The 23,875-nt window shown below is 59.8% G+C and overlaps 1 protein-coding gene and 3 non-coding genes across 4 annotated transcripts; 1 reads left to right on the plus strand and 3 right to left on the minus strand.

The window, feature by feature from the left end:
- Positions 1-1,944: 1,944 nt before the first annotated feature.
- LOC132346930 (uncharacterized) lies at positions 1,945-17,495 on the minus strand. Its single transcript, XM_059892981.1, has one exon. It carries the CDS (start codon positions 3,322-3,324, stop codon positions 2,416-2,418), a length of 909 nt encoding a protein of 302 aa, XP_059748964.1. The 5' UTR covers positions 3,325-17,495; the 3' UTR covers positions 1,945-2,415.
- Positions 3,584-3,677, plus strand: MIR133C (microRNA mir-133c). Its single transcript, NR_107832.1, has one exon. It is a non-coding gene; the product is annotated as a microRNA mir-133c (primary transcript).
- Positions 3,587-3,681, minus strand: MIR133A-1 (microRNA mir-133a-1). The gene has a single exon (NR_030798.1). It is a non-coding gene; the product is annotated as a microRNA mir-133a-1 (primary transcript).
- MIR1-1 (microRNA mir-1-1) lies at positions 13,839-13,914 on the minus strand. The gene has a single exon (NR_031126.1). It is a non-coding gene; the product is annotated as a microRNA mir-1-1 (primary transcript).
- Positions 17,496-23,875: the final 6,380 nt, after the last annotated feature.

A 23,875-nucleotide genomic window follows, 5' to 3' on the forward strand; every position in this document is an offset into this window, starting at 1 on the left:
GGGCTGGACCTGGGGTCCCTGCCGGGCCCCCTTCCCCTCTGTGCTGGCCAGAGCCCCTCTCCCCTCCCTGATGGACTGCAGTGTCCACCCCATCCTCAGCGGATCTTCAAGCAGAGCTGTGACCCCCCAGCCTTGCTCCTCTTCCCCTGATGAGCAAACCAGCTGGAAGAATGTGGCCTCCTGCCCACCCCCAAAGCCCCTCTGCCAAGCTCAGGAGGAAGGGGGCCAGAAGGGGATACGCCAGGTAGAAAGAGTTACCTTGGAAATGGAACCACTATAAAACCTTCAAAGACAGGGACAACCCCAGGGGACTGCAGAAAGTTCAGTGCCCCCAAAGCTGCTCTCTAGGATTTTCCAAGTTCTGGGGTACACAGAACCCCTCCTCTTCAGCCCAGCCCCTGAGGCCCTCCGGAGAGACACCAGAGGGGTTGGGCAGGGGCTGTCCCAGGGAGTTACTGCAGCTGACACTGCCTGGGTCAGGCCCCAACACCCACAGGAGGGCAGGACAGGAGAAGCAGAAGGCCCACCCAGGGAGAAGCAGGTCATGGAAGCTGCATTTGGTTCATTCGAGAAGAGTGAATGTGTGGCTATTGATCTGATATTTTTATGCAGGACTGGGGCACTTAGCCAAAGCGAGGGATGAGCAGATTCATACACATCATCATTGGCGTCTCTGGAGCGATGATGGGCTTACATTTAAAGCTGTGACTATGGCACCCCACTCCAGTACTCTTGTCTGGAAAATCCCATGGATGGAGGAGCCTGGTAGGCTGCAGTCCATGGGGTCGCTAAGAGTCGGACATGACTGAGGGACTTCACTTTCACTTTCATGCATTGGAGAAGGAAATGGCAACCCTCTCTAGTGTTCTTCCCTGGAGAATCCCAGGGACGGGGGAGCCTGGTGGGCTGCCGTCTATGGAGTCACACAGAGTCGGACACGACTGAAGCGACTTAGCAGCAGCAGCAGCAGCAGGGCAAGTAGTCCCGTCAGTGACTGTGTCCCTGGTTGGTGCTAGAAGATGCCAAAAAAAGGCCTCCATAGGCTCTAGCCCTGCTCCCCTGAGAAAGCCGTTTCTGGCAGGAGAGCTGAGAACTACGGTTCAGCTTCACCTGGGGTCTGTTGGGTGTCATTTGCTTTTCACTCCGATCTTGACTGGGAGCACATGACCTGGCCATCTCCCAGTAGACAGACTTCACCCACAAGCTGGGAACCTCCCTCCCACCCTGGGTGCCTGTCAGGGCCCCACACTCCCACCCACCTCCTGGAAAGGGCCCGTTGTCTCCTGATGTTTGACCACCCTCAGAGGCACATGCCCTGGGGACCAGTCTATGTCCTCCTGTGAGCCTCTCACTGTGGACACAACAGTCCTGGAAAACACTAAGCATCTACTGAAACCAGCCCTTCAACGGCCCGGATGATACCCATCCGGGTTTCAGTTATATTAAGCCTACAAAACATGTGCTTCTTGTTGTTGACGTCTGCATTGTAACATTTCTACTTTTACTTATTTTTAGAAATAAAGTCAAAGCCCAGAAAAGAACTTGACAGCCCCCCACCACTATACATAGAAGGCTGAGCCCCCCACCACTGCACCTAGACCGCTGAGCTGTGGAAGTGATCAGCGGCCATCAGCCAGCCCTCCCGCACCCACAGCCCTCAGCACAGTGAGGGTAGCTCCAGGTGCAGGGAGCCTGGCTCCATCTGCCCGTGTCCTTCTCCCATGGTGCTAACACCTCCCTGGTTTTTCTCTGAAGAGCCTGGGCGATTCTGGTGGGGGGCCTCCTACCACCCCCAAGCAGTCAAGTGACCCAGGCCTGGCTCACGAGTAGCCGCCAGGGTGTCTGTTGGTTCTCTGTTCCTCCCACCCACTCTGCCCCTCTCCTTTCTCCCTTGGGTGTGACCAGACCAGAGACGTGACAGGAAGTCACACACAGGGACTCTGCTGACACTTGGCCCGACTGTCGTGTTTATTTGAAAGTCTGGTAGTGAGAGGGCTTCCCCAGAACTGGCAAGTAGAGGGAGATGACAAAGCAGGTTGAGCCCCCACCTCTGTCACGCAAACCTGGAAGCAGGTTCCTTCTGCAGAGGCTGTTAAAAAGACAGGGAGGGGCTTTCCAGTTGGTGGACCCTCAGCAAAGCCCCCCGACCCCACCCGTCCTCATAGGAAAGATCAGCCACCTTTCCTACCATCATCCCTCTCATCCTCCACCATCTAGGGTCAGTTACTAGGACACATCCATGTCATCAAGGAGAGAGAGAAAGACGAATCTCTTTCAAACAAGAATTTCCTTTTCTTTACTGTAATGTGAGGGGCATTTCAGGGCTATCTTGTAAGAAAGAAATGTCCAGGACAAAAGTGAGGACCAGGCTTCTGTCCAAAAGTTATAGGCCCTCAGCTACTGAGACCCAAACGTCTACTCAACACAGAAGTCGATCCACTGGAGCCGAGGGATACTATGTGAGAGAAACAGAGTCAGGAGGTGGGGGGGGGGGGCAGTGTCCCCTCTATAAACTCGAGATTCAGGATGAAAGAGAAGTCCTCTCATCATCTCAGCTAAGCCTTTGTAGGGGGCAGCGGTGATGCTGCGTCCAGGCTCCGATGTGTCACTTTCCTTCTTCAAGGGCCTCCAAAGCTCCTGGATCACAGGTTCTCCCAGAACCCGGAAGGTGAGGTGCTGGGTCCACCCATCCCCAACTTCTGGGCAGGGCTCTGGAGGCACCTCCACCCTCACCTGGAGGACCATCCTGGCCAGGCACACGGAACGGGGGCCCAGCCAGCAAACTGGCCCCTGGTCTGGGCTCAGCATCTTCACAGAAGCCCCCCTCCCGAGGGTGGGTGCTCCTTTCCTGGGCTCTGGCAGCTCTGACCCCCATGGGAGACAGACATGAAGTGGATCCAATCCACTGAAAGCTAGCAGATCAGCTTCTGGGGCAACAGCCAGCTTTGTGGGGGAGGCGGGGTTGGCAGGCTGCAAGCCCAGAGTTTTCCCTTCCTGAGGTTGACGGGCGGGTACCTGAGTCCTCAGTGGGTGTAGGACTCCACACCAAACTGATAGCTGCTTCAGCAGGAAGGAGACAAGACACCGGGAGTGGGGCTCCTCAGTGTGGGGGAGGTTTCTGGGATGGGCTCTGTCAGGAGCCGACTGATCAAGCAGCCAGCTATCCCAGGACCCAGGGTGGCCCAGGACATGTGGGAGCAGGGACTCAGTGGGCCTGCCCCCAATCACCACCCTCAGCACCCCTAAGGAAACCATGCAGCCCTCGATGACCTCCTGGACCAAGGCTGCTCTGAAGGGGAAAGCAGAGCAAGGCTGAGTGGGCATGACATGGGTGCCAGACCCCACGTGGCACCGGCTCCTGGACACACGTGCTCGGTGATGCTACGGTGTGAAAGCAGACATTTATTTTCACAGTAAATTGGAAAGGGCAGTGGGGGTGGGGCAGCCAAGTTCTGCTGCCTCGTTGCTCGCCAGGGCAGGGTGTCCCCGAGGAACCCACCTCGAGGAGGGGCATCTGGGTCCCCTGGCCGAGCTGGCCTGAGTGGCCTCCATGTGGCCGTGTGTCCTCCCGCAGGGCCGAGGTGCCATCAATGCGCAGCTACAGCTGGTTGAAGGGGACCAAATCCATCGAACAGTTGATTTGGTTCCATTTTACCAGCTTTAGCAAAGCATTCGGTCCCAGGTCCGTGGGAAACAGCAGCGTCGACGATGAAGGCGGCTTCTGGGTGACGTCTGGATGAGATGGGGCCACGGGGTGTCCAGGCTCTGCGCCCCTACCCTTCCCTGAGACCACATGGGCCGGGGGGCCCCTGAGCTCTGTTGGGCTGGGGTGGATAGGCATGGGGGAGCGAGGGTCAGGGGCTGAGGGTCAGTCACATGACCAGACACAGACACACACGCCAGACACACACAGACGGACACAGACTTGCCCAGATATAGACACATACACATACACACTCACAAATTCATCTTTACACACCATTCACACACATTCACAGTCAGAAACACACATAAGTTCACAAACTCAAGGACACATACCACAAACACACCACATACACACACATACCACACATACACCACATACACACACACACACACACACACACACACACACACACACAGTGCTTGCCCGCCCACTGGGTCGACTGGAGGAGGCAGGGGTGGAGATGGAGGGTGGAGGGAGGCGGAAGGTCCTGCTGCTGCAGCTGACGCCCACGCCTCCAGCGTCTGCCTCCCACTCTTCCCACCACTGTCACTCACTGATTTCTCCAGCCATCCTACCTTATGTCCAAGGCCCTTGGCGCCACTACTACCTAGGCCCTGGGGCCCAGCAACCACCACTGGGACCTGCCCTCATGGGTGTACATCCTGGGGGCCGGCCAGAAGGGGTATTGGCCACCATCACAGCCTTAGCTGCAGCCAAGGCAGGACAGGCCCCAGATCGCACCTTGGGCCCCAGCTGACCATGAGCCCAGTTGACCTGGCTGCAGGTGGCCAGGGCCCGAGATTTCCGGGGAAGCCAGATCTGTGTGCCTGTAGGGGGAGAAGCAAGACAGAGACCCACATGAGGACCTTCTCTGGGGCCCGGGCTCCCAAACTGTGGACTGGCAGCCTGTCAGGTGTGTGAGGGTGGGCCCCCTGGTCAGCGTGAGGTCAGCACGGCCAGCCTGGGCCGAATTTGCCTGATCACCCTCAGTGATTCAAAGGGAGCAGATTCCTTTTTAGAAAATTAGTTTTCCTGCCAGCACTTGATCCATCAGGGGCAATGGCAGGGTGGGAGTACGGGGGGCACAACGTCCTGTGTGTGGCCCTCCCTCTGAGCACAGACCAGCCTGGCCAGGAGATGTGACCACACATGCCTGCTGCCCCCACTCTACCCGCTGCTCTTCTCTGGGACCCTGTCTGCCCCTGTCTCCTGACGCCATGGCCACAGATGCTCAGGCAGTGGAGATGGGATGCAGGGCACCATGCCCTCCCTCCAGGGCCACTCCAGGACCCCCAAGACCCCGGCCCCCACCACGCAGGCTGCTGCCTTCCCCTATCCCTGTCTCGGCACGCCTTCCTGAGAGCTGAGCCTGGCCGGGACCCCTCTGTAGATGGCTCTGGCCTTTCACCTCAAGACCACCTCCCCAAAGTCCAGGGAGAGCCCAGGGATGGGTGCCAGGCCCTCCTAGACTCACACCTGTGACTAGATTGTCGGCCTTTATCAGAGCTCAGCCCTGGAGGCAGTGGGGCTGACAGGACTCAGCTCTGCAAACCCCCTTCTTCATTAAACTCCAGGAGCACAGGGCACAGGGGCAGATATGAGACTCCCCAGAGCAGTAGCCCCATCCCCGGTGAAGACACCATGCAGAGGAAGTAACCCGGCTGCGTTTATCACCCCTGTCGATATTCCTAATGAAGCCGGAGATTTAACAAGCAACAGAACTGTCCTGTGGGCTCCATGCCCTGGCTGGCACAAGGGGACCAACGAAGAGAGCCAGGCACCCCATTACTGATGCCCAGTCCATCGTCAGGCAAGAACCCAGATCTCAGCACCAGGTGGGTGATCCCCCAAGGCGTGATCTGCGCTGGCACCTCCCTGCAGCCCACCTCTTCTCCTCGTTTCTCTCCACGCATCCCTGAGGCTGGAATTTCCCCAAATGACAGGCCTTTGCTTCTGCATCAAACGCTCTGTTCCTGACACGCCCCTTGCACATTTCGGTCCCCCTTCAGCCTGGCCAGCTCCCTGCTCAAGGCCATTTGGAAGCCAAAGCAGAAGACAGCAGCCAGGGCAGGGGCTTGGTCCAGACCCCAGCTCTTTCCTACAGGGATCTGGCAGACTCTCTTTCACCAAGGAGCACAGCAAGCATTTCACCCATGGGCACCACGGCAAGGGTGTTGGCTGCAGAACCTTGCCTGGCCTTGGACAATGGCTGATGGCTCTGTGGCTGGGTTGGTTAAGTGAGCTTGCCCTGAGCTGCTCAGAAGCCCTCAGGTTGTGAGCACCCAGGATGCCACCACCTGCAACCCTGTGGGGTCCCAGAGAGCAGGGCATGGGGACTTGAGTGGCATCGCCTGCTCCCAGACACAGCCCACCCATCTCTCCTCCCCAAGGGCCACTCTCCTGGGGGCCGTGGATGTCTAGCCTCTTACTCCCCTCACACCCCACATGCCCTTGTTCAGGGAATGTTCCAGCAAGCCTTTGCTGAATAAGTGATTACCACACTTGATTGTGCATCTGAAGGGCACGCTGGGCAGTGCCCACAGCAGGGTCCACTGTGAGGAGCCCCTGCAGCCCACGTGCCCAGCTGGCTGTTTCAGCTCACTTTGACAGACATTCCTGCACCTCTTCACTGCATCCTGGGGTCCCACCTACCAGCGGGGGTCCCACCTTCCTTCTTTTCTATCTAGAAAAGTCCAGATACTAATGGACTACAAGCCCCAAGTTCTTAAACACATCCATGGCTCAGAGACCAGATACCCAACAAGTCCCCCCTCTACCTCGGAGGTCCCCACTCCTCTTCTCAGGCCCTGCACTCGCCTCCCCCAGATGACCTCAGGCAGACCACAGCCCCCTCCCCATGCGGCCGCCCTGCTGCTCCAGGGCCTCTGACCCCAAGGTTAGAGGGAAGCACAAGGGGGCTAAGCCCCGAGGCCTCCCAAGGAAGCAGGTGGGGCTGCTGCCAAGTCCTTTGGTGACTTGCAGTCATGTCACAGACTCTGCATTTATGTGAGCAATGCCTCTGGCCCAGGGCATGGCCTGGCACAGGGATAGCCTGGGTTCTGGTGACTTTGCCATTTGCCAGAGAAGCGGGAGCTGCACCCGCCCTCTGCCTCTCTTTTTACCAGTGTGTGAAGGAACAAGGCTGCAGCTAATACAGTTTGTGCATTTTATGAACCAAACAATTAAATAGGTTTTAAAACATCTGCTGATGGAATCACCCCACATGGGGAAGTACACTCAGCATTTTTAAGCAGCAACTGATACGAGATGCGGAGAACCGCTGCCGAAAACACCAGTAGCCCCGTTAAAATCAATAGAAAATTAGATGCTATGAAAAATGTGATCTGTGTCCAATTAGCTCTAATTGGAGCAAACAGCGATGTGGACAAAGGCCAGCACTCTGTGTGTGCGCTGAGACTCGCGCCTGCAGCAGGCTCTGGGCCACACTGGTCAGCCTTGCCCAGTGGGGCGGTGACACGCTGACACCAGGGCCAGAAGGCTGTGGGGCTGCTGCTGCTGCTCCTGAACACCCTCAGGCCTAGAGCTGTGGTGACCACCTTATCCAGGAAGCCCCCCTGCACCAGATAAGGCCCCAGACCGAGAAAGCACAGTCTTACCAAGTGAATTCCACCTTGGCGCCCAGCAGCCCCAGCAGTCCCCAGGTCTGACCTTTGGTGGAGCAGAGAGCGACCCTGGGCTCTGGACCATACACATCAAGCTGGAGCTCCCGGGGCTTCCTTGGCCCCTCTGAGCCTCCATTTCCCTACATGGGGGTGCTGGATCCCGGTCACTGTCACTTCATGCCTGGTCACCACTGTCATAGCCCCAGGGGTGCCCCAGCCACTTGCCCCTCAAGGGCAGCGAGGCACCACTTCACCCATGCTGCTCCACAATCTCTGACCCAGGACCTCAGCAAACAGCGTCCACTGTGGGCAGAGAACACCCCAGGGACGTCACAGCCGACACTCTGGCCAATGTCCTCAGTTAAGATGTGGCACCAAATCCTGCTCATGGATGATCAACCGACCAGACCCACCTGAGATCAAAGATGCTGCCCTCAGAGCCCACTTCATGGGGTTGAAGCTGCACCCTCCTTGGGTCATCACAGAGACGGAAACCCCAAGACCAAGCCCCCTCCCCTCCAGCTCCATCCTCACACCCTCAGGCAGGGGCCAGCTCCTCCCTGCCAACTTCCCTCCCGTCCTGACCTGGGAGGTGCCACCCACTTGTATCTGGATCCGTTTTGTATTTTTCAGTATGGAGTTTTAAAAATTTAAACATCAATAACCTAATATTTCCTCAGTGCCAGCACTACCTATTAACATTAGGATTCACCACTAAATTAATTTTTAATTTCAGATTTTGGTTAATTATTAAAATCGATAGCAAAGAATGATGATCCTGGGAGTTCGAGTGGCCTGGCCAAAGGAGCCTTCCCGGGGTTCTGTTCGGGCTGCTGCGACTGTGCAGGGGGATCTCAAGGGAGACCCACGATTCAGAGGCAAAAGGGAACCACATCCCCAAAACAGCCCTGTTTCTCATTATCGCCAGCACTGACCCAGCCGGATGCTGATCAAGACCCATTCAACCCAGCTCTGTAACTTTTCGTCTATTCCAAAAAAAAAAAAAAGTATTATTTCTCAACACTGATAAAAGTTTAATACAGAGTTTCCCGGGTTTTTAATAAACTTGTCAAAAAGAGCAGAGCAAATTGATGGTCCCTCCTAGAGATAAATTTCGCCTCAAACAGACCCAAAGAGCAGGGGGACGGGGTGACGGGAGGCAGCGACGGAAGGGGATGCACGAGGGTTTTGCTGTTCTTTGCAAAAACGCTAAGACAGATTTTTGTGTCTTGTTATCTCAGAGACGGACCAGAGTAAAAGCTGGTGTGATTTCAGGAGAGAGAGCTGCTAGCCTGAGACCAGATGGGTGAGCCCTGAGGTCTGGGGAGGGGTGGCAGCTTTGGAGCGAATTAATGGCTGATGTGTCCGGAGATAAGAAAAGGCCAGTGGGCACCACGGGGACTCCCGGAATCCACGCAGCCCGTCCGCCTGTATAGCCAGATCCGGCACCGCAGGGCTCAGAGCACGGGACTAGCCTCGTCACCTCCAGATGGACTAGTGGGAGGGCCACTGCGGCCACCCACAGGCCAGGGATACCACCCACACCAAAGCCTGTGTGTTTCGTCCTCCCTCCAGCTTGGCCAGGCCTTCAGGATTGGGAGGCACGGAAGTGCACCCCAAGCCACAGGACTGGCACCTACACTTTGAGGGGGACTCAACAGGCCCTGTTCCTTCACCCAAGGACATCTGCTCCACCAGCCTTGGTAGGGGTGAAATTCCAATGTTAGAGATTTCACTTCTTGGTTAGAATAGAGGGAGGCAAGGTCCCTGGGGACAGTGACAGGCTGCTGGCTGCGAGGCCTCTGGGGCATGTTGCCATGTCCAGCACAGGAGGGAATGGCCGGAGATGATGAGGAAAGACCACAGGGTGCGGGGCCTCGGGGGACCCAAAGCACGAGCGGGGCCTTGGGGGACCCCAGCACAAGTCCCCCAGCCTCCCACCTCCCCTCACCCCGGACACAAAGCTCCAGCCCTGGCTGAGCTCCTGGCCCTCTTCAGCCCTTGGATGTGGCTGACAGAGTTCTCCAGGTGCCGCTGGATTTGACACCCACCAAGGGGGCCGGCAGGGAGCAGGAACACAACACGGGGGGGGGGGGCAGAGCCCAGAGCCTCACCGCCCGTCCTGTCGTCGCCACTGCAGCTGCGGTCCCGGGCACTCCAGTGGCGGGCGGGGCGCAAGGGGGCCATCCCGGGTTCATCCAAGTTCAGCCTCTCCAATAGGACAGCTGAGAATGTGGACTAACTATTTATACCAGCCATGGTGGACGGGCGGCTGGGGGGACACGCAGCCTGGTCGCCATATGTGGGCATGACCCATGGCGTGCAGGCCTGCCAGGGGGACGGGCCCAGAGCTGCGTGTCTGTCCTGGGTGTCCTTCAGCCTCCCAAGTCCCCACGGGCACCTGTGAAGTTCTAGGGACAGCTGCCCTCACCGCCCTGCTGTTAAAAATACCTGGGTCACTCCACCTCCATCCCACATGTCCTCCTGCACTGGATCACGCTCATACCTGCCTCTGGCCCCGGCCGTCCTTGCTGGCTCCCTCCCCACGCTAGAGGCTTGACCCTCTGGGAGTCTCCAGACTCTCAACCACCAGGTCCTTTGGTGTCACCCTGGAGGGGAAGAAGCCAGTGACCCTCCTGCAACTTTTGTACAGTGGCCTTTTCGCTTTTGTTCTCTGCCTGGGCTAGATACGGGGGCCTGGGGGTGCCTCTGAGCCCAGTCTCTCTGGCCCCCACCGGCACCTGGTTGGACCACCCACTTAGCCCTGGAAGCAGAGCTGGCCTGAGACTTAGTGGGGCTCCCAAAGACTCAGGTGGGTCAGCCCAGGGAGCTGGTGCCTTTGCCAGACCCGCTGCCTGCGTCTCTCCACCTAAGGAGCAGCGGCGGCTGCAGCGGTGGCCCTCTCGTCCCTGCCCTTGAGACGCGCGGCCCTGCATGCAGCCCGTAGCCGTGCCTCCGCAATGCAGCGCCCTGGGGAGCAGCTCTGCAGCGGCTGCACTGCTCCCCCACCCCCAACAGCCCTCACTGCCGGCGGGCCGGGCCTCCCTGGTCAGAGAGACTTGGTACTTGGGCACTAAAGGGGGAGCCAGGAACACAGCCTGGAGCAACTCCAGCTGTGAATGCCTGGGACCTGGCCTTGTGGGGCCAGCTGAGAGAGGCCGGAGCTGGACATGGGCCGGAGCGAGCAGCACCAGTTTCTGAGGCTGTGTGGGGGCCCCTTCCCTTTCCGAGAGTCATATCTGCCTCTTCTCGTCCCCACGCCAGCTGCTGACAGGCCGAGGACCGTAGGCAAGGCCGAGGCCCCTCAGAAAGCCCCGGGAGCTCCAAGCCTGGAGACCCTAAGGAGCAGTGGGCATCAGAGGCAGGGAACAGAGCTGCAGTGAGGCGAGAGGCCCTCTGCAGTCGGACGTGCAGCCAGCTGAGCTGGGCTGAGTCAGCACCGCTCAGACAGGACCATGGTTACCCTTTATGCTAAGGTGGCAGCAATTAATGCAACGGACTGGCCCCGCCTCTAGCCACACCTACTGACCCGCTGGCCCCGCCCCCCTGCCGCCAAAGGGCTCCAGGGCCATCTTTCCCACCTGGCGCTCATCCCCAGATTACCCGGATTCCCTCATTTCTTATTTGGGACATTTAAGGGCGAGGGTTGCAATTCAAGCAGTGTTCACTTTCATGGACCCGGGGCTGTGGCAGCTCAGGTGTTTGTTCTGCAGGTCAGTCTCATCACCTCACAAGCAGTTTGTTCTTCAGTGGACATTTTTCACGTGGGACAGTCAGTTTTAAGAGAGATCTCTGATACCTGCTCACAGAGGCTTTCCCATGGCCACCCCAGCCCCTCTTTGAAAGCCTTGTGCAATCTAGTTTCTTGCTCTTGATGAACCCTCAAACAGAGCCACACAGCCCCTCTTTGGAAACTGTGCCTCAAGGTATGTGGCACCTGGCTGCAGAAAGGAAAGACAACTTGCCCTCCATGCACAGCACACGGAGCCCACCTGAGCACACTTGAGCACACCCATGCAGAACCTGACCCTGATTCAGAGCTGCTCTTGTCCGGTGTGGAAGCTTCAGTTGGAGCATGGCTAGAGTTAGTGAGCCATAGCATAGAAAATTTCAATTAATTTCCCCATGAATTGATGAGCCCTACAATCCTTGGACCTACTGTTTCCACCAGCAGAACCTGGACCACCCTAGGACTGCTGTGGGCCAGATTCTGCATTCTCAGATGCCTCCCCGGGGACCTGCCCTCTCTGAGCTCTGGGAAAGGGGCATTGGCCACCCCACCCAACCTGGACCTCTCCCTGCAGCCACACAGGGCCATCGGTATCCCCAGGTTGGCGGGTGAGCCCCTGAGTGTGGGCTGTCCTGCTCTCACCCTCTTGGCTTACTCCAGGCTCCTCTCCCCTCACTGGAGCCCCAGAGCCCCTGTGGCAGCGTGTCAGGGTTGGGGGGCACTGTCCAGCAAAAGCCCCTCTGGACAGAGCACAGGCACTGCTCCCACAGGTCTCCCCCATCCTTCGTACAGAAAGGCCCAAAGACTCCACCCAGAAGAATGCCAGCCTTGCTTGAGGGTCCATCCCCAGCTCCTCCCCTGGAAAACGAAGAGATGGAGCTTATACAGAAAATCCAGCCTTATCACCGTGGCTGAGGGCAGCAGGACTGGGCAAGGAGCTCTCATAGGGAGGGCCCTCTGGTACCCCTTTCTAATTCTGCAGGTAAGAGACCCACCACAATTTGCAGCTGAGAAGGCCAAGGCTCTCTCTGCCTGCAAACTCTCTAGTTTTACTGCTCAGTCAAACCTAATTCCAAAACACTAATGCTTTTATTTAAACACCACATCCTGCAATAAAGGCTTAATGTGCAGTGGGACGCATGGAGGGGAAGAGAGCGTGTGTCTGCGGCCGGCCTCAGGGGCCGCACCCGGCTGCTTCCCTCCCTGCGGCCGGAGCTGGAAGCCGCAGGCAGAGATGACCTTCCCAGGATTCGGGGCACTGACCCCTTCTGGCAAGGACATCTTTCTTCTGGCCTGGAGGCCAGAAGGAAGGCAGTGCCCAAGGACAGTCCCACCTCCCATAGTGGGTGCCAGCAGAGTCAGAAGTGAGGAGACTTGAAAACTGGGAAGGGACCCTGAACCCTCAAATGCAGTCAGCTCCCCGGGAGGTGGTGGCCACAGGTGAGCTTAGAACTGCCCATGCCTCCTTGTATCCAGCTCCTGGAGGAGCCTAACCGGCTCACAAACCAGGCTGCCCTCAGACCTTTACAGCAGCTGGAGAAGGAGGCCAGCTCACTCCTCCTCCCTGCTCCATGCCCCACCCAAGGGCCAAACTCCTGCCAAAGGTCAGGGTGCAGGAGGGGCAGGGGCACCTGCCATGGGCCTGGGCAGCAGTGCCAGGGAGGGCAGGAAAGACAGAGGTGACGCACGCTTTGGAAAAATAGCCCTGAGGCCGTGGAGGACGTGCCCTGGGCAGGCTGCAGACGCCACCACTCCAAGAGCCAGAAACTGACAGGGACACCCCTCCTCCCACAGCAGCCCGGCCCAACCACCTGCCCCCAGAGCCTGCTGCCCTTTGCCTCGCCAGAGAAGTTTCTGCACTGCAGAGACAGCCTTCAGAACTGGACACAGCATGCCCCTAGTGCCTGGGGGCTCACGGTCCAGCCATGGGACCCAGAGGACATCACTCCAGCCCCTGTCCTGCCTGGGACCTGGCTGGTGCAGGACAGGTGGGTTGGGTCCTGGCCCCCACCACACTGGCCAGCGTGACCCCACCGTCCTTCACACAGCAAAGCGCTTTCAGCCAGAGTCGCTGAAAATCAGAGAGCAGTGTGGGGTCTGGGGGGCAGAGTGGGACGAGGGGCTCAAGTTGCCTGGCTTAGGCCCTGGTCTCCTGTCTTATGCATCACAGGTGCCCCAGAAATGCTGGGCCCAGGGTGTCTCAGAGGGTGTCTCAGGGTGTCTTAGAGTGTGGCCTGGAGCTAGGGAGGCTGAGCCGCATGGTGCTCTCACCGTTGCCTCACAGACGGCCTGACAGCAAAGATCAAGTGTCTCTCCCTCAAAAAGCCCCTTGCACGTGGCCACCCAACCCCTTCCCTCCTAGGCAGCTGGCCCATCCTTCCTGGTTACTCTGCTTCTCCTCTGAGCAGTTTCCTGCCTGTATCTCACAAACAGCCCCTTCTGCTGGCAAAGGCACCTTCCAGGGTGGCAACAAGTGACGCCCCAGAGCCACCAGTGCCCCCGCACCCCCAGCCCCTACATGCCCCCCGGCGGACCCCATGCCTGCCACAGGCCGCCTCCCCTCTGCCGCAGTCAGCACGTTGAATATTTAATGTCTGGTGAACGCTTCCACCTGCTGACACAGGCAAAGTGACAGAACAATACCGGCCGGGGACAGGCCGGCCACCGACGACCAGGCAGCCTGCCACAGAGGCCCGGCCGGCCACAGCTGCCCGTCTGTCTGTCCCCTGGGCGGCCCCGTGGGCGTGCTGCCCCCTTCCTCCAGCGAGAGAGTTCCCGACCTGAAATACATACTTCTTTACATTCCATAGCTTAGCAGGTCCATATGGGCACATAAAGAAGTATGTTTCCCAAGCAGGTAGTCCAGCGGGCATGGCTGTGGGTGCGGGAAGGGCCCCCTGAGAAGCTGCCCTGGACCCTGGAGTCAGCACACCCCACCCTGCATCCCCACGGCCCCCCTGGCCCGGCCCTCCCCTTTCTGCCCTGCTCTCTCTCACACACTCTCTCTCTCTCTCACACACACACACACACACACACACACAGAGTCAGGAAGGGCAGATGTAGACAACATATCTCTAAAGTCTCAGGACTCCCTCGATCACCACACATCTGTTTAGTTTTGCATCAGTGACACAAGAAAGGACCCAGGATGCCACCTCCCACCCGTGGCCCAGGAAGGATAAGCCACTCCCTCCTCCTGCCGGCACCTCCCCTCCACCTAAGCACCGCCATCCTGGCCAAATGCGCGTGGCGGGGGACTGCATGAAGGGACAGCACTCGGGAGGACGCCGCCACGGGCGGCTAGGGAGCAGGGTAGTCAGAGCCAGCAGAGAGCCAGAACGCCTGGCCGCAGGCACAGATGACCGAGAAGCAGGCAGGCCTTACCTGGGCAGCAGCTGGGCGGCTTCCTGGGCGGGTCCCTGGTGATTCGGCCTCCCAAGAGCCAGGGCCCGAGGGCAGGGCTCAGGCCCCGTCTCTGAAGATGTGCATGAGAAAGACAGTTGCAGGTGGACCTTGCATCCCCAGAGGGTGACTGGAAGCTGCTAGGAAGGGGCCCGGGCCGTGGCCAGCTCCCTCAGCACCTGGGCCTGGCCACAGAGCAGACGCCCAGCCCGGTGAGGGACTGGCGCCGGCTTGGCCTCCCTGCGCTGACCGCCGCCTCGGCCGACACCCTTCCTCGTCCCTCGCTCTCTTCTTCACCCATCCTCTCCCCTCCTCCCACTCCTGGCGCATCACCACCTAAAGCGCTGCTTGTGCCGGCGGCGGGTGGCTCCCACGGGCGCCCAGGGTGGCCGGCCCTCACCTGGCTCTTTGTGGCCTGCGCCCAGCCTCCGCCAGGCCTGATCAATACCAATTTACAGTCAAACGCAGGGGCCGCCTTCCTGTTAATGAATTTCCCCAGTGCTCACCGCTTCTAATGAACCCGTTAAACAGGGTTTAAGTAAACTTAGCAAGCGGCCAACTAAGCACTTTGGAATACTTAATTGTATCGATATTGTTTTCCACAGCATTTCAAAATTTCTCTGTGATGGAGAGCAGAGGCCCCTCCTGCCCACCACCTTCCATGGCCACCACAAAGCCAGGAGTCAGAAAACCATGAGAGTCTGAGGCAGAGTAATGGGACCTGGAGGCCAGTCCTCATGCAGGAAGGGGAGCTACCCCATCCCAAGCCGGCACTGGGAGGACAAAGGAGCAGCATGGGACAGAGGCCCCGCTGTGGCCAGGTAAGGCCCATGGGTGAAAAGCAGAACTTAGAAGGAGGGTGTCACTGACTGCTGAACACTCACTTGGGGTGGGGAGACAGGCCAGGTGCAGACACACAGAGTCTGCCCATTGGGCCCAGGTCCTGTGCGGCCAGGAACTGATCCCGACCTGAGGACAAGGCCCTGGACCTGAGTGGACTTCTAATTCTCCCTTCATTAGCAAGGCAAGGTCCAGGGTTACCCCGCCCGCCCTTCCCCATGGGGCAGCCTGGCCATCCCCATGTGGATGGGTGCAGAGAGGGCTCCAGTGCTGCTGCTACCCGGGGCAGGACTGTGTCTGCAGAGCCTGCATCGTGAAGAAGAATCTGCGCGATTTCTCAAGTCCCTGAGCTTGGCAGCAGCACTGGGCACAGCAGAACTGGAGTTCGTGGGGGTGGGGGTGTGATCAGGGCTCCGAGGGGCACCCCACTAAAAGCAGAGAGCTACCCGGCAGAAAGACACGGAGGAACAACGTCCCACTTCTGTGCGCTGCTGCCATTTGTCATCCTCAGGGAACCGAGGATGGAAAAGGACAGCCCAGACCGCTGCTCCAGCTCCCGCTTCTCTTTAAGCCCCTCGAGGGTGGAGGGCGCCCTTGAGAGAAGCCCAAATGATGCCTGGAGTCTGAAGTCCAAGTTTCTAGGCTACCCTCTGACAAATGAGGCCTCAGAGACTGGGAGGTGTGGCCAAGGCTCAGGTCTAGGATCGCCTCTCCGACCCCCATTCCCAGGCATTCGTACGGATGGTGTCTGGAGGTCAGGGGAAAGCTGGGGGTCCCAAGGGTCAGGAGAGTCACCCTAGGTCCAGCCAGAGCCCTGGCGAGCTTCTATCCACTGAGAAATGAACCACAGCCACTTTTCAAGAAGTTACCTGTCTCAACAGAAAAGGACCACCAGCCACCTCCAAGGGGACCACGGAGGGCAGTGGGCTGGCCCAGCCCAGTGCCAAGTCCAGCCCTTCAGCTGTGAATGCTCCCAGCCCCCAGCCAGGTGGAGGTCTCTCTCTCTCCCAGAGACCACCGGCTGCTCCCCTCCAGCCCCGTCTCCGCCCACGCGTGCCCCTGCTGTACACGCCCAGCACAGGGACCCTCCCTACCCTGACCCTGGCTATGAGAGCCGCCAAAGTCCAGAGTCCCCTCCTGGGGCAGCCTCACCACAGGCCTGGCTCCGCGACCCCTGCCCCCAGCATCTCCACGGCCGCAAGTTCCGAGGGAAGTTTCGCCACATTCCCACCTGAGCCACGCTTTGTTGCAGGTCAGTCACGCCTTCCCCCCAGACCCCGCGGCCCCCACCGCAGCACCTCGACCCTCTGCACCCCGGCAGTGACTGCAGGCACCGCTTCCTTGCAAAACGCCCGCATGTCAAAGTTCTCGCATCGCGGTTGGACGCGCCCTCCCGGCCCTGCTGTCTGCTGGCTCTGCAGTTTTCCAAATGCGGACGATGCCACGAGCCAAGAGAAAACTCCGAAGCACCCCCGGCTGGAGCCACGCGGCGCCGGCACCATGGCTCCCCCTCGCCGCGGGCACACCCCCACCGCGGCCGCCGGCAAGTTTGCAGGGGGCCGGGCGGGCTGAGTGGGACTCACCGCGGAGCCCCTCCGGCCGGGCTGGCGACGGCGGCCGTGGGCGCAGGGTCGCGGCTCCCGGGTACGGTGCGCCCCGTGCGGCTCCCAGAGAGATGGTGCTGCAGCCGCGGCAGCCCATCCTTCTCCCCGAGCCAATCGCGAGCGCAGGGGTGGGGGAGGCCCGGCTCCCGACTCGTCCGCACTTGGGGGGCGGGGGTGGGGGGAACGGAGAGAAAGAAGACACCAGGCACCCCCTCTCCGCACCCTTGCCCTTCCCCCAGCCCTCCTGCAGCATCGAAGACTTAGCAGGGAGGGAGATCTTGAGAGAGAGAGAGAGAAGGGAGGCGCAGGGTGGCAGGCTCTGCGGAGTTAGGGAGCGACCTCTCAGCCCGCACACCTTGAGCCGCCCTGCCTGGGCTGTGTCTGCAGGACGCTTCCGCACCCCGGGCCGGGGTCAGCGCAAGGTAGAGGTCAGGTGAACAAAAGGGGCCGGTCTGGCGGGTGTGCAGGCTCACGCAGGCAAAGCCGGCCGCACGCGAGACCCACACGGGCAGGGGGAGGGGAGGGAAGGGGAGGGGAGGGGAGGGCTGACCCGAGGGGCCAGACCGGGCGTGGGGCACCCCCCTCGGATCAGGAGCCGGCCTCACCTTTGCAGTCCTTATATACCCAGCCAAGCATCCCAAACACGCGCCCCGGCCAAGTGGCCCCTCGGGCTGTGCTCTCTGACCATATTTAGTCAAGCAGGGGAAAAAATAGCCTGTCAGCTGGGCCGCGGCTGGCCGGCCACCGGGAGCAGGGTGGGAGCGCCAGCGCCATTGACTGCCGGTCCCGGGCCCAGGCTGCCGGCCGCCGCCCCTACCGGCCCCTCCCCACGGGCCTCCCACCGGCGGTCCCTGCCCTGCCATCCCCCCTGCTATTTTTAGCCCAGCCCAGTGCAGAGGCGCCTGGCGGCAGCGGGCAACCACACAGCCCGCCCCAAGGGGTGCCCTGGGGAGACCCCAGCGGCCCCAGGGCACAGGCGGGCAGCAGGCCTGCCACCTCCTCCCATCCTGGACTCCAGGGGGCTGTACCCACCTGTGCCCCCTCCACTTGACCCTGTTGCCCAGAGTTGGGACCCACATCAGGTGGTAAGGGAGCCGCTGGGTTTCCAGAGGCTCGTAGGCCAACCCCATGAGACGACAGGTCACCTTGGACAGCGAGCAGACGATGTGCTTGCACACTGCATCCCAGGCCGCAGCCAAGGGTGCATGTGAGCGGGGCACCCCAGGTCCGTCCACACACCGTTACGTGCCGGCACCCCCACCCTGGGCACAGTGAGCTGGCTGTGTGCCGGGCACAGCCTGCAGGCACCATCCTCTCAGGGCCCGACACAGAGGCCAATTGTCCCCTGCCACGTGTGGGCCGGGCAGGTCTCCGCGCATCCTGGCATCCCCCAGGACCAGGAGAGCAGACGGCATTAACAGGGTGGACCCACTTCCCCAAAGGTCAGGTGTAGGATTCACACGGGAGGGGGAGGGGCAGTCAGCATCACTGTCCCTGGAGTCCTGACCAGGGCATGGGCAGCAAGAGGACCCTGCCTGTGAAAACCCATGTCCCCTGCACCTGGCAGGCCTGGCCCAGCCAGGGACCTGGGGGTGTCTGTGCCCCTCAAAGTAGGCTCCCCTGTGCCCATCCCCCATGATACCCCAGGCCAGGACTCGGAGCGCCCGGTCCAGTCTTGGGCCCAGGGTGTGGTGAGGATGTTCTTTGTGGATCACCTGGGGATCCATGGAGCGGCCCGGGCAGGGAAGACATGGCTGCATACCCCAACAGTGCCGCAGAGGAACCTGTAGCAAGAGCAGGGCTAGGGAGAAGCAGGGGCAGGGCAGGGGGACCTCACTCCTAGGAAGGGCCCAGCCAAGGGCCCTCTGTTAGCCCAGAGCAGGGTGGGGGTGGGGGATCACAGAGGTTGAGCAGGAGCATCAGGCAGCCAGGGACTCCTGACTGGGCCTGACTGGGTGGGGGGTGAGGCAGGCCTATCCCCAAGGTGGCCCTGTGAGTGATGCTTCAAGCAGTGAGAGCGGGAGAGGGTGTGGAGCAGGCGCTGCTAGTCACCTAACCAACCCTAATCACCTCCTCGTGGCAGCTGGCCCTACCGGGACAGAGCACGGGCTCTCCTCCCAGGAGAAGGGCTACATGTGGGCAGCCGGTCCCAGGGGCCCCCAGACGGTAGAGCACTCTGTTCACTTAACCACATCCCAGCATCCACGGCTGTTCCAGAAGCTTCTCTGGGGATTATCTCCTAATCTTCAAAGCACCCCCAAGAGGCAGGCATTCTGTTGTCCCCACTCTGCTGGGCAGGGACAGGGCTCAGAGCGGGAGCTGACTTGCCCGGGGACACACAGCAGGGGGCAGAGCTGGGCAGTGCTCTGCAGACTGCCCTGCAGTCTGGTTGCTCTGCGGCCCTGGGCCTTCCAGAGGCCCCTCGCTGGGGCAGTAAAGACAGACCCAGCCTGCCTTGGGTGCCAAGCATGGAAGACACGTGGAAGGCCTCCCTCCTAGTGGTCTTCAGGAAGGCAGCAGATGACACGACGGCATTTTCCATGTGAGGATGGATAAACAGTGGCTAGAGAGTCCGGAGGCCCACCTCCCACCCTCATTCGTTCCCCTACAACGATGTGCGGCTCACCCGCTGTGGCCACCTGGGCTGGCCGTGCATGTCCAATGGAAATTCTGCCGAGGCCGGACGTGCTGTGCTCACCCATGGGACCATGTGTGGCTGCTGAGATCTTGTAGCGGGGCTGGTGTGGCTGCAGAGCTGAGTCTTAGATTTGATGTCATTTAATTAATTTTAGTTTCAGTAGCCGCCTGTGAGCAGCAGCTGCTGTGCTGAGAGGCAGGTAGGAGAGAAGATGGAGCAGGAAGTGGGGGTTCTAGGATGCACAGAGGAAGCAGTTTGGGGAATGGATAGGCTCGTAAATCAGAGGTCAGGGGAGGCCTCTGTGGGTGATGGACAGGAGCCCGTGGATGTGAGAAGTGTCTAGGTGGGAGCACCCACGCAGAGGGCATCAGGAGGGCAGAGGACAGTGGTGAGGGTGAAGGGACCCGTGGCGAGGCTGGGCAGAGGCTGGTGCTCACATGAGAGTGCTGCAGGGGTCAGGGTTGAGCTGCCAGGAGACCCAGGCCACCAGGATGGATGCTCCCCAGCGAGGCTGAGGTCCAGCAGGGAGAGGTACTCAGGTTGTGGCCAGACCTTGAGTTTGTCCACAAGACCTGCTGACAAGAGGAGGTGAACAGTCCCTGGGGAGTAGGGTGCTTCTCCCGGGAAGGTGGGAGGAGAAGAAAGAGTGGGCGGGGCCTCTGCCTGGTGGGAGGGGCCTCTACCCCAGCGACTTGGAATCCCACTCCCTCCCCTCCCCCACCCCCCTTCCTCCACAACCTCCCACTGCCTCCTCCCATGCCCGGTGAGGCAGGAGGCACCTGAGTGGCCGTGAGGGGTTGGGGGGTTTCCTTCTCAGAGCCTGTTGTACATCTCAGAGGGGTCCCTGGGATTGGTCTGGGGGGGAATCTCCTGGTGAGGAGCTCCTGGAATCCGGGTAACTAGAGGCAGGGTCAGTTTCTGGGTCCCTTGCCCCTCACCCCTGGAGCTGGGCGAGGAGGGGAGTGGTGGGTAGCAGCTGCTGGAAAGCAGTGATTTCCTGGAAGCACGAGGACAGTAATGGAGCTTGAGCGGCCCCCGGGAGCAGTGGCTGCTGCCTGAGAGTGTTTCCTGAAGCTCTGTCCCTGGGGGCGTGGGGCTGGAGTAGGGGTGTGGGGCGGAGCTGGGGCTAGGGGTGTGGGGTGAGGGGCCTCAGGGCCAGGGCCTGGGCAGGCAGTCCTTGTTTGCGTCCCTCCATCTGCCAGCCTGGAAAAAGAGGGGGTGCTGAACCCAGGAGAGCCCACCAGAGCTGCCGGAGCCTGATTCCAGCCTCACTGAGAGACCCTTGGGTGCCTGGGCAGGATGGGGCAAAGAGAGACCACTCTTACCTCCAAGTCTCAGCTTCCTGGTCTGTGAAGTGGGGCCATGGCCGTTCCTGGGCAGTGGTGAGGCTGGTGTGGACAGAGCCCCTGGCCGAGGCCCAGCCAGGGAGGCCCCCTCAGACAGCAGTCTCCCTCACCAGCGGAACAGATGGATGGATGAATGAATGACCCATTCAGGGGTCAATCGACACCTCGACCACTAGGCAGCATGTTGGGGGGAGTGGGGCAGATGGCTGGACACAGGTCAGTGTGCATTCAGCTTTGGGGTGGAGGTGAGGCTGGGGTCTTATTTGGAGTGGCGGGGGACAAGGTCGAGCCAGTGCCCTTGAAGACACAGTTAGAGGGGGGAAGACCCTCACCCGTGTCTGGGAACCTACCTCCCCAGGAGGCGTCCAGAGCCATTCCAAGCATCAATCCTCAGTCAACCGTGTTCCCTCTGACGAGACCCTGCTCCTGCTCACTCGCTCTTCCCCGAATCTTTAAACAGGACAAAATAAAACCTAGATTTTATTTTAAAATTTCACTGTACTTTCAGACAACAGCAAACACATCCTCTGCAAAAGCTTCTCCACTAAGATGAGCCTAGCTTACCCATCAGAGCCCCTGAGCCATTGACATCCTCCTGCGGAAGATGGTCAGCATCACCGGTCACCAGAAGAGTGACCGCAGCAGGACACTGCCTCACACCACCGGGAGGGCTGGAAACGACAGGAGCCCCAAACTGGAAAGTAACAAGTGTTGCTGTTTTTGGTGAGGATATAGCGAAATTTGAACCTCCAGTGTTGCTGATGAGACAGTAACACAGTATGGCTGCTGTGGAGAATGGTCAGGGAGCTCCTCAAAAATTAAACCATCAAGCCAGCAACCATGCTCCTCGGAGCGTGCCCCCACCTCGCCCGATGACAGGGACCTAAGCAGACACTCGCACTGGAGCACTCACAGTAGCCGAAGGGGACCCAGAACCGGCTGCCCATGGATGGACAAACCCACGTAGGCCACACCACACACACACCTGGGAGATGCGATGCTGACTGAACGACACAAGCCACCTGGGCAGGAGGAGCCACAGAGATGGAGCAGAAGGAGGCTTCCGGGGCCAGGGCACAGGAGAGCAACCACCTGATGGGAACCCAGCCCTCTTCCCAGGGAGGGGAACGTTCTGGAACCAGAGAGAGGTGGTGGTGACTGTGCTAAATGCCAGGGAATTGTTCACTATAAAATAGCTCATTTTATGTTTGTGGATTTCACCCCAATTAAAAAACAACAAAAAGATAAGTGGAGCTCAGGGTCCAGCCACACCTCCTCTCCCCACTGACCCCACCACCTGGACACGGGCAAACCCCCAGGCTGTGAAGACCACGTTCCTGCTCTCCTGGGGATCTGAATGATGGAGAGGGTATCCCCAGCTTCACCTCTCTCAACACCCCAGCACCTGCCTCCACTTGGGAGGGGCCAGGAATGGGCAGGGGAGGAGGGAAGGGGGAGGGGCGGAGGGGGAGGGGCAGAGGGGAAGGAGTGGGGAGGGGAGGAAGGGCACAGCTGCTGCCCTTCGGGCTAAGGATGGCCGCAGTAGCAGACTTTGGAGGGATGTCATGTTGCCCAGTCCTGTCTGCTGCTGAAATAGTCCCTGTGGGGTAGACAGGATAAAAACCCTGCCCAAAGAGGCCCACATCCCATCCCCAGACCTGTGGATGCAGCTGTCCCCCTGCCTGGGTGCAGGACCAGAGGGGCACAGAGGGGACCCGGAGTCACAGAGGGGCCCCTAAAGTAGCTAGGATGTCTGCGCTCAGTGCATGTCAGGACTTCTCAGAACCTTTCTGAGGCCAGGGCCGGTGTGCACCATGAGTCCCAGAGCCCAGCCTCTGCTCACCCACACCTCATCACCCTGGCACACACGGGCTCACGGCATCTGTAGGGAGAGCTTGGAGGAGAGGGTGAATGGAAGGGAGGCGCATGAAGCAGAACCTGGTGTGAAATGCCCATGGTAGGGGGGAGGACCGTGAGGTCACCTGGTGCCAGACCTCAGTCACCAGGCCCTCAAATGTCCACATGCGCACAGGCCAATGCGCCCACACACACATGCATGCACATGAGCACGCATGCCCAGCAAAGCAAATGTGCATACATGCCCACGATGGCGGTGGGAAAACCACCTGACAGCAGGTAGAGAAAGTGACGTTTCACTGCCGTGATGTCAGCAGAGAGCAGTTTGTTTCCAGAGACATCCTCCCAAGAATGGTGACAGCCTCACCGTCATGGAGACGCAAGGTGCTTTGGGGACCTGGCCGCGGCACCATCGCAGGTCCCCAAAGGTTAGTGCAGCTTTGGGTCAGAAGGGCCTGTCCCACCACGAACCCCCACTAGATCAGAGCCCCAGGGAGAGGTAAAGGAGGGCCCTAAGGGCAAGCGGCATTGGAAGGGAGGGGTGTTGGGGGTCCAGGCCGAGCTCCGAGCCCTCAGGGGTCACCCCAGTCCTGAGGGCAGAGACTGGCTTCTTACTCCACCTCCCTCTCCTCTCTGTCCCCCCATCTCAGTGTGTGTTCCAGAGGTGACAAGGGCTTCTCCACACACAGAAGCCTCCCCCTGGGGAGGACTCACACAGACTCGTCCTAGAAGAAAATGGGCTATCAGTAAGTAGACACCATGGAAGATGGGCCAGGCTGGGTGGCTGTGGGTCCCACACCCAAGTCCTGACCCTGTACTCCACTCCTTCTTCCCAGATGCACCCACAGAGGGGTCCTCACCACCCGGTTGCCCTCAGCATTGCTCCTGAGGGCAGAGCTGATCTGCTTCCATCCCTAGCTAGTCTTGCAGGGAATGGGGGGCAGGAAGCCATGGAAGGCGGCTGTCGGGTCCCTTCACACACATCCAGTGGCCCTTGGGAAGGTGTTTTTCTGGGTCAAGAGACAGACTCCTATTTCCAGGGAGAAGGAAGCCCCTGATCATAAAGATGGGGCAGGGGTGGGGAGGTCCAGGGGCCATTTCTGGCTGCGTTTGAAGTCCTGCCTTAAAT

This window comes from Bos taurus, chromosome 13 (assembly GCF_002263795.3).
Source record: "Bos taurus isolate L1 Dominette 01449 registration number 42190680 breed Hereford chromosome 13, ARS-UCD2.0, whole genome shotgun sequence".
Taxonomy (NCBI): Eukaryota; Metazoa; Chordata; class Mammalia; order Artiodactyla; family Bovidae; genus Bos; species Bos taurus.